The 20,506-nt window shown below is 39.6% G+C and overlaps 2 protein-coding genes across 2 annotated transcripts; both read left to right on the top strand.

Moving 5' to 3' along the window:
- Positions 1-7,372: 7,372 nt before the first annotated feature.
- On the top strand, positions 7,373-8,440 carry LOC110737930. Its single transcript, XM_021918279.1, has 2 exons — positions 7,373-8,084; positions 8,190-8,440. Exons 1-2 carry the CDS (start codon positions 7,373-7,375, stop codon positions 8,438-8,440), a joined length of 963 nt encoding a protein of 320 aa, XP_021773971.1.
- Positions 8,441-10,821: 2,381 nt separating this feature from the next.
- On the top strand, positions 10,822-11,661 carry LOC110737929. Its single transcript, XM_021918277.1, has one exon. It carries the CDS (start codon positions 10,822-10,824, stop codon positions 11,659-11,661), a length of 840 nt encoding a protein of 279 aa, XP_021773969.1.
- Positions 11,662-20,506: the final 8,845 nt, after the last annotated feature.

Here is a 20,506-nt window from a genome sequence, read left to right as displayed (position 1 = left end):
CACCATTTATTTGATAAAAGAGCGTCAGCCACGTGACTCGTAAACTTAAACTTCATTTGGAATGCTATATTATTACTCCATGTAGATTTAGCTAGAATATGATTACATTTTTTCCTTAAGTTTTTTTGGCAATAAGTGTAAATTAGTGCACATAGATTATTTAAAAGCTACTAGTAGTGCTTATTATATACACTCTAGATGAAGCCTGTGCAATATACGTTTTATTTGTATTTTTCAAATAAAATATTTTACTAAATATAAATTTATCTAATAAACTTTATGATACTAGGTTAGTTCCCGTGTCATGCACGATAATTTCTAATAATCATTATCAAACTATCATTATTATAATTAGTTTTTTATAAACAAAATAAAATCTAAAAATGTAATTGACATCAAAATAAAGATTACGAAAGATATAATTATCAAAATTATGTTAAGAGTGCTTTGTTAAAGCTATATAGATATTTGTGTTAAAGATATATCAAATCTTTTTTATTTTAAATAACCATATTGTATAAGATTAAGGAATTATTTTTGTATAGATTTGCTTTATAATATAATTTTTTTTTTTAAAAAAAATTAAAAAAAAATAAAGAAGAGGATACACCACGAGATGACACATGTCATTGCTGGTGTGTTTTTTAGTATATAGTTATTGATTCGCTTGCTTACTACTTGAATTTTTTTATTATAAAATGAATTATTAACTTTTTTCTCATATTTAGATAAAATTTGTAATATAAATAGATAATACTTTATTTTACAAAGTTTCGCATGTGGTTGATCACACCGTGTGGTTGGAATTACTTGGTAAGGAGTTACTTGGTTGATCAACGGTTACTCAATCGATCAGGGGGTTATTCGGTCAGTGTTTGGGTGTGTCTCATCCGGTCACATGATATGACCACTCACACAAAAAAATGCGCTGATTTTATTTTTATAATTAATATAAATTTTTTTATCTTTAATAAATTGCAATTCTTTTTTTTTCATTGGCTAAAATATAACTTTTTCCTATGCGACACTCTAAAATTAATCTTACGTGGCATAATCCTATTGTAGCGTTTTAAAATTATTAATCTTACGTGGCGCTTTTTTTATTATAATCCTAGGTAGCGCTTTAAAAAAAACTAATCTTATGTGGCATAATCTAATGGTAACGTTTTAAAAATATTAATCCTAAGTGACACTCTAATAATTTTTAAAAAAATAAAATCTTAGGTGGCGCTTTAATAACTCGGGATAAAACTATATATATATATATAAAACTATATATATATATATATATATATATATATATATATATATATATATATTAGATTTACATTTATATGCCTAGCTACCTAAAAAGGCTTTCACTAGGATTATCAAAAAAAAAAAAGGCCACAGTTAGAAAAATAATTGCTTACACCATAATTATTAAAGAGCATGTCTATCCCAAGTCCAAGAGAAAATGAAAAAGATTTTATCAACCTATTCCCTTCATCCCTTTATTTTTGCCTCATTGTCATTTTTAGGGTCAAACTTTGAAAATTTTAACCATAAATTACCATTAATCTATGAAAGATAATACAGTCATGAGTGACCTTGTTAGATTCGTCTCATTGTATATTTTATTAATATAACATTTTTATAATTTTTACGTGTATAGAAATAAAGATATAGATATTTTAAGACGCGTCTTCAAAATCGTACATAGTCAAATAAGACAAAAAAATAGAGATAAAGGGAATAGTTACCGGTACCAAATTCACTTGAACAAAAGCACAAAGAATATTTACCGAACAAATGGTTGTATTCTTATTGCTCGTAGCCATGTATCTCATTCAACCAATGTCAATTTTATTGCTAAAGGACTTACTCATACGAAATATAAGGTTCAAGCACATAGCTAAGTAAAATAATCTGATTGTACCATATACGAAGTAGTGAAGTACATACAACCTATCTAAGAAACAATCAATTGTATATAGAAAATTGCCAACTTATATTGTAAAAGCTAAGGAACAACTGATTGTACAAAGAAAATTGCCAACTTACAGAAGAAGACGTGTGAAATGATATGCCAAACTTTTGTTATGGGTCCATTAATCTAAGACTAGATGAAATGATTTTGTTAGTAAAACAAAATCTGGGCAACAGATATCCCAATATATATGCTTCCTTGACCCACAACTTCATAATTAGTTTAACCCTTTTTGTTAGTGATTCTGTTACACTTTATGTCACACATAACCTTTTTTTAATTTTTCTGAAATCACCTCATAAAAAATTGGCATTATTATTGATTACATTATTTCTAACACCGAGGTAGAATGTGCAAATCACATCTTTAATCAAGGACAACCATGAACTACCATGGTCTTAATTGGGGATGTGCGCCAATGTTTTGGGTGAATGTGATCAGTTTAATTTTTTCATATGATATTTTGGTGTGTTGGGCACAGTGGCAGATCCAAGATTTGCGAGATGATGAGTCACTATTAATCATTAATCACATGTAAAAATAATTTTTTTTTCGAGTCTAGTTCATAATTGATTTCAATCCAAAATTATGTATAAAAAAAATTATATTATAACTAAATTGATTTCAATCCAAAAATCGTACACAAAAATCCATAATACAACCAAATATAGTACTTACTATCTTTCTTTAAAAAAAAAACCCAAATAATACTTAAAAAATCCATCTTACAAGCCAAAAGTACTACAAATAACATGTACTAACAAACAAATAGTGCACAACTAATAGTAGCAAAAAAAAAAAAGTCAAATGACCTTAGAGACCTGTTGTTAGTATAACAGGTCTCTTTTAAATAAAAAAAGTAAGCAACGAGAAAAAGAGGAGTGATACTGCTTATCATCTAAGAGACCGGTTATACTAACAATCGGTAACCGGTGTCTTTTGATTGTAAGAGAAAATAAAGAGCGGGAATAAATAAGAAAGCAGCAAGGGGTGATACTACTAGCATCTAAGAGACCGGTTATTTTCTTTGATTGATTTTTTTTTAAAAAAAATTAAACTTCAAAAAAAAAAATTTGGGCTGGTGATACACGTGCACTAGTGTGCACTAATATAGATCCGCCCATGGTTAGACCCTATTCATTTGAGCTTCAAAGCAGAGCAAAACAAATTTCAGCAGAGTAAAACAGGTGTCAGCAGAGCTAGGTAAAGCAGATTTTAACAAAACAGAGCATAGCAAAGCAGATTTTAACAGAACTGACCACATCAACGCAAAAAAACATGGCCTTAGTGTGTATGATGTACTATACATTTCGTCGTGCACATTCACTTACCAACCCATGCACAAGTTATTAATGTAAATTGAGAATTAACTTGATTTATTGTTGTATTTTTATATTCATCTATCTAAAATTAATTGTCATATTGTCTCAACCCTCATGAGAAGTAATTATTTAAAAAAAAAAAAACTAGATTTGTTATGAAAATAAGGAGAAAGGGAGAATATTAGAGATAGATGTAGATGGTAAATCCTTGTTCTTGTTTTTCATCCATTTCATTAGACCATATATATATATACACAATGTGAACAATGTAACCTATATGGACAATAAAGAGTCCATTCATGAGGGGGTTACAATGTGAACTAATGACATATGGGGGTTACAAGGAATTTACAAAGGTAGTCATATTATTGAGGGAGTTACAAACTATAATGGGCATACACAATTATTATATTTTGTAACACTCCCCCTTGGATGCCCATTATCTAAAAGAGATTCAATGCGCTTATATACTGCCTCATTAAAAACCTTTCCAAGAAAAACCTAGTGGGAAAAACCATGGATAAGGGAAAAAGAGTGCAGCACGCAATTACTCCCCCTCATTATTATGTCACTGAAGATCTTTGAGACTACGCAATCCAATACGATAAACTAATTTTTTAAATGTTGCGGTAGGGAGAGCCTTAGTGAATAAGTCTGCTAAATTCTCACTTGAACGAATCTGCAAAACATTTATATCTCCATTCTTCTGAAGATCATGAGTGAAGAAAAATTTGGGTGAGATGTGCTTTGTTCTGTCGCCTTTAATGTATCCTTCCTTAAGTTGCACAATACAAGCTGCATTATCCTCATATAAAGTTGTCGGTGCCTCTTTCCCGGATGATAAACCGCAAACGTCTTTTATATGTTGGATTACCAACCTTAACCATACACATTCACAACTAGCTTCGTGAATTGCTAATATCTCAGAATGATTGGAAAAAGTAGCTACAATGGTTTTTTTCATGGAATGCCAAGAAATGGCAGTACCACCGTATGTGAACACATATCCAGTTTGTGATCGAGCATCATGTGGATCAGACAAATAACCTGCATCTGCAAAACCAACCAAATTTTCTTTGGACAATTTAGGGAAAAATAAACCCATATCCTTCATACCTTGAAGGGAACGAAGTATATGTTTAATCCCATTCCAATGCCTTCGGGTTGGACATGAACTAAATCTTGCCAATAAATTAACTGAAAATGATATGTCGGGTCGTGTATGACTTGCAAGGTACATTAATGCTCCAATTGCACTAAGGTATGATACTTCAGGACCAAGAAATTCCTCATCATCTTCCCGAGGTCGAAAAAGATCCTTCTCTACATCAAGGGATCTTACAACCATAGTGCTGCTCAATGGATGCGCTGTATCCATAGAAAATCTTTTAAGAACTTTTTCTATGTATGTTGATTGATGCACAAGGATTCCATTCTCTAGGTGTTCTATTTTTAATCCTAATCAAAATTTTGTCTTTCCAAGATCTTTCATTTCAAATTCTTTCTTTAAACAATAGACAGTTACTGAAATCTCTTCGGGAGTTCCAATGATATTCAAATCATCAACATACACTGCAATTATAACAAATCCTGATCCAAATTTCGTTATAAAAATACATGGGCTAATAGGATCATTCTTATAACCTTCTTTTAACAAATACTCACTTAGACGGTTATACCACATACTCCCAGATTGTTTTAATCCATAAAGAGATTTGTTTAATTTAATACAGAATTGTTCTCGAGAACTAGACTTTGCTATTTCTGGCAGCTTAAAACCTTCTGGGAGCTTCAATATAAATGTCATTATCCAGTGGACCATATAAATAAGCTGTGACTACATCCATCAAACGTAAGTTAAGTCCTTCTCTTATTGCCAGACTAATCAGAAATCTAAAAGTAGTCGCATCCACCACAGGAGAGTATGTCTCCTCATAATCAATACCAGGCCTTTGTGAGAATCCTTGTGCAACTAATCGTGCCTTATGTCTTACAACTTCACCCTTTTCATTTCTCTTTCGCACAAAGATCCATTTATATCCCACTGGCTTTACACCTCCAGGTGTATGGACTACGGGTCCGAATACTTCTCTTTTACCTAGAGATTTTAATACCGCTTCAATTGCTTCTTTCCATTTTGGCCAATCATTTCTTTGTTTACATTCGTTAATGGATTTTGGTTCATGATCCTCATTATTAACATTTAATGCTACATTGTACGGCTATTTCACCAATTGACACTGAGTAATTGCGAAATTCACCAAATGCCATCCAACTTTTTTAAATTCACCAAATGCCACCGAGTTTTAAGAAAATTCACCAAATTCCATTAATGACTACCGGCTGTTAGTTGACCTTTAGTTGACCCACCCCTTGCCACGTGTCACCTTCTGATTGGTCCGTTTATTAAAAAAAAATAAAAAATAAAAATAAAAACCAAAAATATTTTTATTTTTAATTTTTTTTTAAATATACTGTTTTGTGTTTAAAAAAAATATTTAATAAAACATGCTGCGAGCAAGGTCCAGCCAACGCAGCAGCAGAATCGTAGCAGCAGGCAGCAACCAAGAACAATCGCAGCAACAGGTGGCTGAATTTCCAGACAACGCAGCAGCCAACGATCGCAGGAAAAACGCGAGCCAACGCAGCCAGCCGAAACGTCAGTGGGTTCCAACACAGCAGCCAGGAACAACTTCCAGCCACTAAACGCAACCACGCCGCGGTGCTGCGACGAACAAGAACGATGCGACCCAAAATTCGAACAATTTCGAATAAAATCACGATTTTCTTGCGGTTTGATGTTCGATTTTAATCCCAAAACAAGATTTTGGTATCAATTATCAATCTTATTGAATTAATTTGATGATTTTCATTCAAAATCAAATTGGGGAAAAAGTTAGGGTTTTTTAAATTTTGAATCAAACTCTGTGATTTCAAAACGAAAATAACAATTATTTACATGATTTTGCAATTGAAATCAAACTAAGCCCTCAATCAATTTCGACACAACTTGTCGAATTGAAGATCAAAATTTCGTTGTTCTTCCCCTTGTACGAACGAAAATATTCCCCTTTCGTTGTTCTGGTCGGATTTTGCTCCGGCAAGTGGTGGCTGGCTAGGGTTTTGTGGGTGGGCTGGTGGCTGCTGGGGTTTGGGGTTTGTGGGTTTTTTTATTTTTTATTTTTATTTTTTGTAACTTTTTATAAAAATATTTTTGGTTTTTAATTTTTTTTATTTTTTTTTAAAAAACGGACCAATGAGAAGGTGACACGTGGCAAGGGGTGGGTCAACTAACGGTCAACTAACAACCGTTAGTCATAAATGACATTTGGTGAATTTTCTTAAAACTCGGTGGCATTTGGTGAATTTTAAAAAGTTGGATGGCATTTGGTGAATTTCGCAATTACTTTGTGGCATTTGGTGAAATAGCCGTACATTGTAAGCAAAAACATCATTGACGTCGATTTGATTTCGGTTCCATGTAATTCCAGACATGATATAATTTATTGAAATTTCTTCATTTTCAGGTACCTGAATTTCTTCTTGTATCATGTCTAAAGTCTCTTCTGGAGGTCCTTCGGAAAATTTTTCTTCAATTTGACCATCATCAGTCATTGTTCCTTTTCTTTTCCGAGGATTCTTATCTTTGGAACCTGTTGGTCTTCCACGTTTCTGACGTGGCTTAGACTCATCAGCAAATTTAATTTGCCTTTCTAGGACATTTATTTTACATGGAGCATTTACAGCTGGAATATGTGATTTAGTCACTCTTTTGGGGTCAGCAAACGAGTCTGGCAATTGATTTGCTAAACTTTGTAAATGAATTATCCTTTGAACATCCAAATGGAATGAATTATCATTATTCTATCTTCATGTCATCATGTGGGAGTTACAATGTAGAGTAAAGGTATTCTAATTTGTCTTTTATGCATGATTATAATGCAAAGCACTATATATTACTACAATTTTACGTAATCATGTTCACTATAAGTTTGTATCATTTGGCCAATAACGTTTAGTATATACTTTTGGATACTATTTATATATACTTATCTTGTAATATTATTTTGTATAGTGATAAATGTCGAACCTTGCCAAGCTTGAATTTGTAGCCCTTGATATTACCGGAAAGAATTATTTATCATGGGTGTTACATGCTGAAATACACCTAGATGCTAAAGGGCTTGGTGAAACAATCAAAGAGCCTAATAAGGCAACATCTCAAGATAAGGCTAAAGCCATGATATTCTTTCGCCATCATTTACATGAAGGGCTCAAAAATGAATATTTAACTGTGAAAGACCCACAAATTCTTTGGAGTAATCTAAAGGAAAGGTATGACCACCAAAAAACAGTGATACTCCCTAAAGCTCGTTATGATTGGTTGAATTTGAGATTGCAAGATTTTAAATCTATTAGTGAATATAACTCAGCTATGTTCAAGATAACTTCCCAATTGAAATTATGTGGAGAAAATATTACTGATGTAGAAATGCTTGAAAAGACATACTCCACTTTTCATGCAAACAATGTTGTCCTGCAGACACAATATAGAGAAAAAGGATTTACCAAATATTCTGAATTAATATCTTGCCTTCTTGTGGCTGAGCAAAATAACGAGCTATCAATGAAAAATCATGAATTACGTCCTGTTGGCTCTACTTCATTCCCTAAAGCGAATGTGACAACCCATCACGGGAAAGAAACTATAAACATAGACCATTCCAGCAGTAGTGGTCGAGGTAGAGGTCGCGGCCGTGGTCGTGGGCATGGATATGGTAGAGGTCGTGGAGGTCACTTTAAAAACTCACATTCTCACCAGAAGTAGGAACGTAGGGATGATAAAGTTAATAAAGAGAGAAGTGAGACTGATATATGTTACCGTTGTGGAGTGAAAGGACATTGGTCTCGGGTTTGTAGAATTCCAAAGCATCTTGTTGAACTTTACCAAGAATCATTGAAAAAAGGAAAGAAAGTTGAGGCAAACCTTGTTCTTGAAGGTAGTAATGATGGTTTTGATTTTGGCGATACAACTCATTTAGAAGTTGCCGATTTTCTTATTTCTCCGAAAGAGAATAATATTGATTTTGGCAATACAACTCATTTAGAAGTTGCTGATTTATTCACTGCTCCAGAAGGGAATAATTAAAATTATATCGACTTGTATGAACTTTGAGTATTAGACTTAATCTAGTGATTTACTTATGTTAATTTCTATGGTTCTAATAAGGACATTATATGCTTTATGAATTTATGAACTATTTGCATGTTTTTATTGATTTATTATTTTATTATCATTAATTTTATGCTTAATTTTCTACATGTATTTTATTTCGTGGAGAACATGGATACTACTCAAGTTCAATTTACTATGAATGGTGAAAAATTATGTCTTGCTGACAGTGCAACTACTCATACAATACTTAAAAATAAAAAATATTTTTCTCATTTGATGATGAAAAGAATTAATGTGAGTACCATATCGGGTAGTACAAATATCATTGAAGGCTCCGGAAGAACCAACATAAAATTGCCTTGGGGAACTAAAATTAAAATAATTGATGCATTATACTCCCCATTGTCTCAAAGAAATTTATTGAGTTTTAAGGATATTCACAATAATGGTTATCATATTGAGACAGTAAGTGAAGAAAATAATGAATTTCTTCAAATCACGACTGTAGCCAAGGCACAAAACATGTTTTGGAGAAACTACCTACATTCTCCACTGGTTTGTACTACACAAAAATCAATACTATTGAATCTCATGCTATATTAAACCTAAAGTTTACTGATAACTTTGTTGTTTGGCATGACCGGTTAGGCCATCACGGTTCAATAATGATGCGAAAAATAATTGAGAATTCAAGTGGACATTCTTTGAAGAGCCAGCAGATTCTTCATAATAAATTTCCATGTGCTGCTTGTTCGGAAGGCAAGTTGATAATTCACCCATCACTAGCAAAGATAAATTTTTATCAATACGTTTTATGGAACGTATACAAGGAGATATTTGTGGACCCATACAACCCCCATGTGGACCATTTAGATATTTTGTGGTTTTAATTGATGCATCGACTAGGTGGTCACATGTGTCATTATTATCAACTCGTAACCTGGCGTTTGCGAGATTACTTGCCCAATTGATTAAGTTACGGGCACATTTTCCAGATACTCCTATTAAGACTATTCGTCTTGATAATGCTGGGGAATTTACTTCTCAAGCTTTCAATGATTATTGCATGTCCATTGGGATAAAAGTTCATTGAACATCCTGTAGCACATGTTCATACACAAAATGGTTTGGCAGAGTCATTAATTAAACGTCTTCAGTTAATTGCTAGACCTTTGCTTATGAAATCCAATCTCCCAATTTCTGCATGGGGACATGCCATATTACATGCAGCAGAACTAATTCGCATCAGGCCAACAAGTTATCACAAGTTCTCCCCATTACAATTGGTTTATGGTCAGGAACCAAATATTTCCCATCTAAGAGTTTTTGGATGTGCGGTTTATGTCCCAATAGCTCCACCACAACGCTCTAAGATGGGTCCTCAAAGGAGGTTGGGGATATATGTTGGATTTGAATCCCCATCAATAATTAAATACCTTGAGCCTACAACAGGGGATTTATTTACGGCTCGTTTTGTAGATTGTCATTTTAATGAGTCACTTTTCCCAACATTAGGGGGAGAAAAAAGAGAGTTGGAAAACAAAATTAAATGGAATGAATTATCATTATCCTATCTTGATCCTCGAACTAAAATATACCTTTACTCTACATTTTAACTCCCACATGATGATATGAATGGACTCTTTATGGTCCATATAGGTTACTATTCTCATCATGTATGTATATGGGATGGTCTAATGAAATGATAGGACAAACACATTACCATCTACATCTCTCTCTAATATTCTCCTTTTCCCTTCTTTTTATAACACGTCATCATCACCATACTTTAATCAAAGCTATTACATTGGTCAGACCAGTCATACTCCGTAAGTTTACTAGCTACCAAAGACCAAAGTCAATGTTACGAGCCTCTCTTTTTATACAAAGCATTAGTGTAGTATTGATTGGATATTGTGGTTTGCTTCTGACATGTATCGCATGATGCTAGATTGCTAGGGATTGTTTTAAATCATGATGTCATTATCTTTGATAAATTTTTTGGATTATTAGCTTTAAATGTCAGTAGTGAAATGTTTACTTCTTGTTTTACCACCATATAGAAATTAACGACTATTTTTCATGACTTTGGGTGTCTAAGTATTTAATATTCGATTCATGACTATTTTCTTTTCTAATGATTCGGATTAAATTATATGATTTTAGTGTTATATAGTTTGATGACTATTTTGCTTAAACTACTAAAATGTCTTGTAAATTTGTTAAGAATTATATAATTCATGATAGCCCCTTCATATGTAATTAAATCATTAACAGTAGTATTATTGTTTTCCATATAGTATATGTTTATTGGATGCTGTTTAATCTTGTCTTGTTATTTTGTATAGAGAATAATGTCGAACCTTGCCAAGCTTGAATGTGTAGCCCTTGATATTACCGGAAAGAATTATTTATTATGGGTGTTACATGCTGAAATACACCTAGATGCTAAAGGGCTTGGTGAAACAATCAAAGAGCCTAATAAGGCAACATCTCAAGATAAGGCTAAAGCCATGATATTCCTTCGCCATCATCTACATGAAGGGCTCAAAAATGAATATTTAACTGTGAAAGACCCACAAATTCTTTGGAGTAATCTAAAGGAAAGGTATGACCACCAAAAAACAGTGATACTCCCTAAAGCTCGTTATGATTGGTTGAATTTGAGATTGCAAGATTTTAAATCTATTAGTGAATATAACTCAGCTATGTTCAAGATAACTTCCCAATTGAAATTATGTGGAAAAAATATTACTGATGTAGAAATGCTTGAAAAGACATACTCCACTTTTCATGCAAACAATGTTGTCCTGCAGACACAATATAGAGAAAAAGGATTTACCAAATATTCTGAATTAATATCTTTCCTTCTTGTGGCTGAGCAAAATAACGAGCTATTAATGAAAAATCATGAATTACGTCCTGTTGGCTCTACTTCATTCCCTGAAGCGAATGTGACAACCCATCACGGGAAAGAAACTATAAACAGAGACCATTCCAGCAGTAGTGGTCGAGGTAGAGGTCGCGGTCGTGGTCGTGGGCATGGATATGGTAGAGGTCGTGGAGGTCACTTTAAAAACTCACATTCTCACCAGAAGTGGGAACGTAGGGATGATAAAGTTAATAAAGAGAGAAGTGAGACTGATATATATTACCGTTGTGGAGGTGAAAGGATATTGGTCTTGGGTTTGTAGAACTCCAAAGCATCTTGTTGAACTTTACGAAGAATCATTGAAAAAAGGAAAAAAAGTTGAGGCAAACCTTGTTCTTGAAGATGGTAATGATGGTTTTGATTTTGGCGATACAACTCATTAGAAGTTACCGATTTTCTTATTTCTCCTGAAGAGAATAATATTGATTTTGGCAATACAACTTGTTTTGGGGTTTTCTGATGTCCTGCGGGAGAGCTACAATTCCGAGACTGGAACCGGACGCCTGTACCTGCAAAATAACGGAGACTCCTGAGAGCTCCGCCTCCAACGGTCAAGTTAGTACCTGATTAAGGAGTAATTAATACAGAAATTAAAGTAATAAGGTCTCTCTAGGTGAGAGTATTTAATGTAGGTAATCTGCTTTGCTAGCGAGATCAGCCGGTTATTAGTGTGTTCCGTAATGTTTCTCCTCCGTTCCGTTAATTATTCGGTTAATTATTCCGTCCCCTGATTAATGAGGATTAATCGAGTATTTATAGCCTTGGGAAGCGTGCAACTCTCTAGGTTTAAGGTAAACCTAGGGCCGAACGGGCTTCTAGACTGAAATGGGCCTTGATGGCCGGTTGTCCCATTTGGCATGGGTGGACACGTGGCGTGTCTTAAGTGGTCCGTGGAGGACGCGTGGCGGAACCTGGTTGGTCCACTTGTCAAACGGCGCTTGGTGGATAAAAATCCCCTAATCATTTGCCCCTCACAGGTGGCACGCGACTGGTCACGTGTCGCCTGTGACAGGTGTCGCACGGTGACAGGCGACGGCCCGTTACAGGTGTCACCTTGCAGACGGCCGGGAGATCCTCCCGCCCAAATTTGAATTCGGAAGCGACCCTTCGCCTTCTCATTTTGCCTATAAAAGGAAGTGCTGACTTCGGTCATTTTCACATTTGAGAATTTTTGCGAGAACATTCGGACCCCTGAACTTGATCTGACATTTTCGGACTTTTTCTGCCTACCGCCTGTTCTGACAAGCCGACTGACCCGAACTTTCAGGACTTCATCAACTGTCATCCGTTCAGGTAACTCAGTTCTCTTACTCTTAATTTTCTTTTTATTTTTTGAAATGGCACCATGGAAGCACACGACACGCCCTAAGTTAGTGATCAGCCGGTCACCGGGGACGGCTGAATCTAGGACTAGGAGTGCCGCCTGCCCTTTTCTGGACCCACCTTTGCCCTTTATACAAAGTCCGACTGAATCTGTGTCTATGCAGAACGTGATGGCCAGAACAAAAAAGACTGCTAGAATATCAAACTCAGACGGCTCCTCCCAAAGGGTACTCCTCAGCGAAACATCTGACCAGGCGCCAGATGTGGAACGAGGCGACTGTCAAGCTGACAGTTCTGAGAGAGGGACCAAGGTGTTCCCTTCTCATCTAACCGTGGACATGTCTAATTTACCTTCTGCTCCTTCTAAGGGAGAGGAGGCGGGCCCCTCTAGGAGAGGGGAGGCGTCGTTCTCTTCGGACTCGTCAGGGGACGAGTCCGATTCCAGCTCTTCTGACCATAGTTCTTCTGACCATAGTTCTTCTGACTCAGAAGAAAAACATAACCGCCTACAAGAGGCGAGAAGTTCCCATGCAGTGGAGAAGGGGGATAATTGGGCAGAGCCGTCCGCCTCTTACAGAGAGGAAAACACCCCCTACTACTGCAGGGTGCCCCGGGGCCGGATCGCAACCATGCGAGACAACGTGGCGAGCTTTATTGCTAACCACAAAATGGGCCCGGAGTATTTACTGTTTGTGCCGGATCCAGAAGATACTGTCGTCTGGCCGGCTGGTACCAGCTATGGTGACGGCTGTTTTGGCTGCTATGTGGCGGCCATCAAAGCTGGTCTGCGCTTCCCATTACATCCGGCTGTTCAGCGGATTTTAGATGGGTATGATCTGGGGTTATGGCAGTTAGCCCCCAACTCTTGGGTAAACGTACTCGGCTATGTGGCCGGGTGCGAACTGAACGGGGTGGAGCCAAGTTTTGAGGCTTTCGCCCACATGAACTATCTCAGCCGGACCCCTAAGTCGGGAGGTACCGGCTGGTATCAACTAACAAGCCACAGGGGTTACCTCATGACGAGAGGTAAGGCAAACAAATGGAAGGATTGGCGGAACACCTTCCTTATTATCGAGAGTTCAGACACGGAGCTGAACAAACGTTTTAACAAGTGGAACAGGGATCCGCCTCTTCTTGCAGGCGGCCGCAGCATGCCGCCTGTTCCCCCAAAGGCTAAAAGAGAGATCCTAGACAAAGGACTCTTCAAAGTAGAGACTAGGGTGAACTCTACTTCAGGGGTACGAGAGCAAGTACCCCTACACTGCGTCCCGAGCTTCAAGTGGCTCTATGATGAGTACTTCTTGGCCGCCTGTGGCCTCGGCAGTCGGTGCTCTAGAGGTAGCCGGCCTGACGAATACTCTGTTTTCTCACGCCTTGTTTACTTGGGATTTTTACTAACTTTGCTGTTTATTTCTTTCAGCCGACGCCATGAGTAAAATAACAGCATCTAAGACTGCGGCGGCCATGCTGCGGGTTTCGCTAATGAAGCAGTCGTACGCCGACTCCCCCAGCAAGGAGGCACCCTTGGTAAGCTTTGAAAACTCTTCCCCTTTAAGTTGTATTATGCATATACTAACTCTTTTTGTTTTCAGTCTGGCACTCCAAGGGCTTCTTCCTCGCAACAGCCGGACCCCAAGGCCCGGAGAACGACTGTTGCAAGCTCTCCTGGGTCTTCCAGGAAAACAGTGGCGGCTGAGAAGCAGCCGGCCACTTCTTCAAAAACCCAGGCGGGGCCGCCTAGATGTATGGACACTTGCTTGTAAAAACTCACTCTTGCTTCCTTCTTGATTAGGTCTAACTTGTTTTTCCTTCTGCTTAATGCAGCCGGCCCCCAGGGACTTGACTTGGTTGAGGTAGCCAAGTCAATGGTTAAAGTAGTTCCTCCCTCTGACAGGGAGGCGGTCAAGGGTGCCGGCACCCTTGACCTCGATGGAATTTCGGGGATCCTAGCTGAGGTATACCCTTTTGAAGTTCCAGGACGCCTGTTAACCCTTATGATTGGAAACTGACGCCTGTTTTTCTTTGTACTTAGGCCCTGCTCCGAGTCAACAGCCTTCGCAAGCCGATTGATCGGAAAAACAAAGAGGTAAAGGCCGCAAAGGCTATGGCCGCCTCCAGCTGTGATAAAGCAATGTTTCAAATTGCCCAAAATGAAGTACTGACCATTGATCTTCTTTATTATCAGGCGCAGGCGACCGCCGCTGTTCGGGCTCAGCTAGAGGCGGCCCAAAAGAAGGTTGACGAGCTGGAGGGGACCGTCACCAAATTTAAAGCCGAGCTGAAACCCCTTCGCCAGAAAATGCACTCTTACGAAGCCATGGAGAAATCTTTGGCTAACGTAAAAGAACGCCTGGTGAACCAGGAGAAGAGTCTTACCCAAGAGCTCTCGGACAAGGCCGAGCAAGAAAAACAAGAGCTCGTCCGGGAGATGGTGGAAGACTCCGCCCAAATCCAACGCATGACCTGGGAACGACTGTTCCCCAGTGCCGACTTTGCCTCATGGGAAAGAACGTACCGCCAGTGTTCGGAAATATATAATCAACAGATCCTGGCGGCTGCTGAAGAAGAGGCGATGGACGTTGCGTTGGAGGAGGAAGAGCCTGTTGTGGCGCTTGTGCCACTTGGGGGAAAGGCATCAAAAGATGATGCAGCGAAGGCCGAGTCCAGCAAGAAGAGTGCTGACCAGGCGGCTGCTGCTGATACTGAACTGCCCCCTTCTTAAGCTTTAAGTATATTTTTTCTTTTCACGGCCTGCGTGCCGTTTGCTTTGTAATTACCCGGCCAGGGGGCCGGGGTTTTGAATATTCTGCTGGTCTTTTATGGCCGGCTCATTTTAATCAAATTTTTTGTTTTTGTTCAAATTTGTCTAAGTATTTGAAATTTGCTCACTAGACAGACTGTTGTGTATGGCCGAACGTTAAGACAGGTACAAATAGTAAGTATGCCGCCTATGCCCCTGGACGACTGGTTGTCTGTTTCCAGGATAGATGATCAGTCGGCCATTTAATCAATCGGTATTCGAACTCTTTATTCAATTTGACCAAGTAAATAGAATTAACAAGTAGCCAAGGAATTTAAGTAGGAAAACAAGCGGCGGGTACCGGTTGTTTCCCTTTATTGCCAATGTTGGCCTCTAATTTGTTATTTGTTAACCTAGCAAGAGTATTGGTTGAGAGCCTTTGTTTATTAAAAACAAGTGGACGACTCGTACCTTTTAGGCTCAGTACTAAGTTTGAGTGACTATTAAGTTAACATAGGAGTTACTTAGTCTTCGTCACAATCTTGATTGAGTAGTAAAGGTATCAGGCGGCGTAGGCCGGCTAGACCCCTTGATTTACCAATGTTTGTTGGCTATTTACTCAATAGGTTATCCAGTAGGAATAGGGGTTCGAGTGCCCTTGTTTGTATAAAACAGGCGGACGACTCAAACTTTTTAGGTTCCATACCAAATTTGAAGGAGTGACTATGAGTTAACTTTGGAGTTACTCAGTCGCCGTCACTTTTGTTTGAGAAGTAGAGGTACCAGGCGGCGTAGGCCGGCTAGACCCCTTGATTCGCCAATGTTTGTTGGCTATTAACTCAATAGGTACCCCCTGCATTTATCCCAAGTAATACAGGCGGTCATCTGACTCAGATGTCAACTGCTACCACTGGTTTGGTTAGTGATAGAGTTATCCTTGTCTCAAAAACGGCTACGTGGTTGCCCTTTGGGACAGTCGTATAGGTGCCGTGTAATTAGTTTATAGAACAATGTTCCACCCAAAAGGGAGCTGCTCTCTGCGACGAATTTCATCCGAATGGATGCCGCCGGACGCCTGCTATAATGTTGGGACAGGTCGGATTAGTTTTTAAAAGTTAGATCAGTTGACTAGGCGCCTGGTCTGATCATTCGGCCAGTGGCCTTGGTACGTTTTTGGTGAACGTATGTGCTAAGTAGAAGAAGGGTAGCCGCCTGTTAGTTACAGGATCGGCCAGGCCCTAAACTTTTTAGCTAAGTATTGTGAGTAAAATACTCGAGGGAGAGTAGCCGACTGTAATGGAACAGACGGCATGCCCCTGTAAAGATAAAGAGTGAAACTCAATGGAGAGTAGCCGACTGTAAAGGTACAGACGGCATGCCCCTCGTAATACAAAATTGAATAGTAAGTGCCAACTTTATTAAGTAGCTCTTTACTTTACATCATTCAAAAGAAATATTTCTTAAGGTTATCTACATTCCAAGTTCGAGGCAACGGCTGTCCGTCTGGTGTTTCCAGACGGTAGGTACCGTCCCTGACTTCCGCATAGATTCGGTAGGGTCCTTCCCAGTTGGGAGTTAGTTTGCCAGACTCGTTAGCCTTACCAACTGCTTCCATTTTTCTAAGTACAAAGTCCCCTACTTTGAGTGGACGCCTGTGCACTTTTTTGTTGTATGATCTAGTCATTCTCAGGCGGTAGATTTCATGGCGCAAAACAGCATTGCCCCTCTTTTCAGGAAGTGAGTCTAATGCCAGGCGCATAGCTTCCCAGTTTGCCTCTTCGTCATATAGCATTACTCGAAGAGTCGGCTCGTAGTGTTCTATTGGAAGAACAGCTTCTGCACCATAAGTTAGGAGGAATGGAGTTTCTCCAGTCGCCCCTTTTTCAGTCGTCCTAATGGCCCAAAGAACATGTGGTAGTTCATCTGCCCATAGGCCGCCTGCTCGTTCAATTTTTTTCTTGAGACCGTCTGAGATGATTTTATTAAAGGCTTCTACCTGGCCGTTTGCTTGTGGACGGCCGACAGATGCAAAGTAATGTCCAATTCCTTGGTCTCCCAACCAGCTTTTGAGAACAGGCGTCTCAAATTGGGGACCATTATCAAAAACCATAGACATGGGAACCCCGAACCGAGTGATGACGTTTTTCCAAATGAATGAAATTACATCTTTCGTCTTGATTCCCTTTACAGCCTCCGCCTCTACCCATTTAGTGAAGTAGTCAACGGCAACAAGTATATACCTTCTGCCGCCTGTAGCAGGCGTATATGGACCCAGAATGTCCATGCCCCACTTAGCAAACGGTAGTGGGCTGTGAATGGTAGTGAGGTCAGTAGCCGGACGGTGAATTAATTTGCCAAACCTTTGGCACTTGTCACATTTTTTCACCATCTCCATTGCATCTGCTTCCAAAGTAGGCCAAAAGTAGCCCTGCCGCCTTGCCCTTTGAGCAAGCATCCTACCACCTATATGGGAAGCACAGAAACCAGAGTGAAGATCATCTAGTATCTCTCGTCCCTTTTCAGGAGTAACACACTTTAAGAAGGGTTGAAGGTGCCCCCTCTTGTGCAGTTCCCCCTGTATCATTTCAAAACAGGAGGCTCGTTTTTTCAGTGATGCCGCCTGTTGAGGATCATCCGGCAGTGTACCGTTTGTCAGATATGCCCTGATTGAATCCATCCAGGTTGAGCTTCTGTCTAGAATTCCAATAGGATTTTCCTCGATGCTTCTCTTCTCCATTACTTCCCAAAACACAGTTCGAGGAGTATCGGAGGAGGCGGATGATGCTAATTTCGAGAGTGCATCTGCCTGGTTGTTTTCTGATCTCGGTACTTGGATCAGATGGAAATCCTCAAGGGAGCCGACTGCTTGTCGGACCGCCTGTAAATATTTGATCATGGCCGGATGTGTTGCTTCGTATTCGCCATTGTACTGACTCACTATCAGTTGTGAATCAGAACAGGCGTCTATTTTCCTTGCCCCGCCGCCTTACACATGCGGATCCCGGCTAGTAAAGCTTCATATTCTGCCTCATTGTTTGAAGCCTGGAAACTGAAGCGTAGAGCATACTCGAACCTGTCGCCCTCTGGAGATTGACATACGACGCCTGCTCCACAACCGTTTGAAGTAGAGCTTCCGTCCACATATACCTTCCAGACTTGGTCTGGAACTTGAGAGTCAGGAGGACGAGTCATCTCTACAATAAAGTCAGCAAAGGCTTGCCCCTTCACTGCTTTTCTAGGCTCGAAAGTAACTTCGAGACTCTGCATTTCTATGGCCCATTTGATCATTCGTCCGGAGGACTCCATGGTGGTAAGGGGCCGTTGATCGGTTGGTCGGTATACACGACGACTGCATGTGCCAGAAAGTAGGGCTTCAATTTTTTAACAGCCATGAAGAGTGCAAGACCAAATTTCTCCACTAGGGGATACCTCAACTCGGCATTTTTCAGTACGTGACTGACAAAGTAGACCGGAAGTTGACAGCCGTCCCTTTCAGCAAGGAGCACCGCGCTTAACGCATGATCAGAGACGGCCAGGTACATGTAGAGATTTTCTTTGGGCAAAGGGCTGACCAGCCTTGGCAAGGAATGCAAGTGAACCTTTAATTTCTGGAAGGCGGCCTCAGCATCCGGCCCCCATTCAAACCTTGCCTTTTTCTTAATTGCCTGGAAAAAGTATAGGCATTTGTCGCCTGATCGGCTTAGAAATCTTCCCAAGGCCGCCAGACAACCTGTTAACTTCTGAACCTCTCGGACGGTACGAGGCGACTGCATGTCAATGACCGCCTGTACCTTCTCAGGGTTCGCCTCTATTCCTCTCTGGTTGATAAGGAATCCGAGAAATTTCCCAGACTCAACTCCAAATACACATTTCTTGGGATTGAGCATGACATGGTGCCGCCTGAGTGTGGCGAAAGTTTCTCGGAGGTCCGTCAGATGATCTTTCTGAAGTTTAGTCTTAACAATCATATCATCAATGTATGCCTCGACGTTTCTCCCAATCTGATCAAAGAACACTGTGTTTATCATTCGTTGGAATGTAGCCGGGGCATTCTTAAGACCAAACGGCATGACCGTATAACAGTATAATCCCTGATCAGTGACGAAGGCCGTCTTCTCCTGATCTTTCTTCCACAAAGGAATTTGATGAAAACCAGAATAGGCGTCCATAAAACTCATCAAGGCATGGCCGGCTGTTGAGTCGACCAGGTTATCAATTTTGGGCAGAGGGTAACTGTCTTTGGGGCACGCCTTGTTCAAGTCTGTGTAGTCTACACACATTCGCCAGGTGCCATTCGGCTTTTTAACAAGTACCACATTTGCAACCCAATCTGGGAAGTAACATTGCCGAATGAACCCTGCATCAAGTAATTTTTTGACTTCGGCGGCGGCCGCCTGACCTCTTTCTTCACCATGGTTCCGCTTCTTTTGCCGTACCGGCTTCTTTTTCGGATCCACAGCGAGTTTGTGTACTGCCAGATCAGGACTAATGCCTGGCATTTCATGGACTTCAAATGCAAAGATGTCCTTGTATTCTTTCAACAGGTTGTGAAAGTCATCACCAAGGTTTCTCAGAGCAGTCGTCCCAACTTTGACTGTTCGGTCAGGGCGGGAGTCGTCTAATATCAGGTCCGTATGCTCACCAGCCGGCTGAGGGCGGAACTCATCCGGCCGGTCCTCTGCCAATGATTGCTATTTTCTTGCCTTTCTGGCGGACTCTGTCTGGGACGCCTTTCTTTTTCTGTCGCCTGTTTCTTGAACAGGCGCACTTTCCTTGACATTGTCAAGGTCTGTTTTTTCTCCACTTGACCCAGTGGCCTTAGCAGTGGGTTTGACATCCGAGAGATAGCACTCTCGGGCCATCCTCTGATCTCCCCTTAGGGAGCCGACTGTTCCATTGTCCCTTTCAAACTTAAGCAGCATAAGTGACGGGATTATAACAGCCTTGGCACTATTCAGGGTTGGGCGACCCAGAATCATGTTGTAGGCAGAGAGTTCCTCTACAACTAGGAATCGGACTACCATGTGTCGTCCTTCCCCTTTTT

The sequence above is a fragment of the Chenopodium quinoa genome, unplaced genomic scaffold, assembly GCF_001683475.1.
Source record: "Chenopodium quinoa cultivar QQ74 unplaced genomic scaffold, ASM168347v1, whole genome shotgun sequence".
Classification (NCBI taxonomy): domain Eukaryota; kingdom Viridiplantae; phylum Streptophyta; class Magnoliopsida; order Caryophyllales; family Amaranthaceae; genus Chenopodium; species Chenopodium quinoa.
Note: the sequence above shows the minus strand (reverse complement) of the source record. Positions and strands in the feature narration are given on the sequence as shown.

Coding starts and splice junctions, on each gene's coding strand:
- LOC110737930 (XM_021918279.1), top strand. CDS start 7,373: ATGTCGAACCTTGCCAAGCTTGAATTTGTAGCCCTTGATATTACCGGA. Junction 8,085..8,189: donor ATATGGTAGAGGTCGTGGAG/GTCACTTTAAAA, acceptor GTGGAGTGAAAG/GACATTGGTCTCGGGTTTGT.
- LOC110737929 (XM_021918277.1), top strand. CDS start 10,822: ATGTCGAACCTTGCCAAGCTTGAATGTGTAGCCCTTGATATTACCGGA.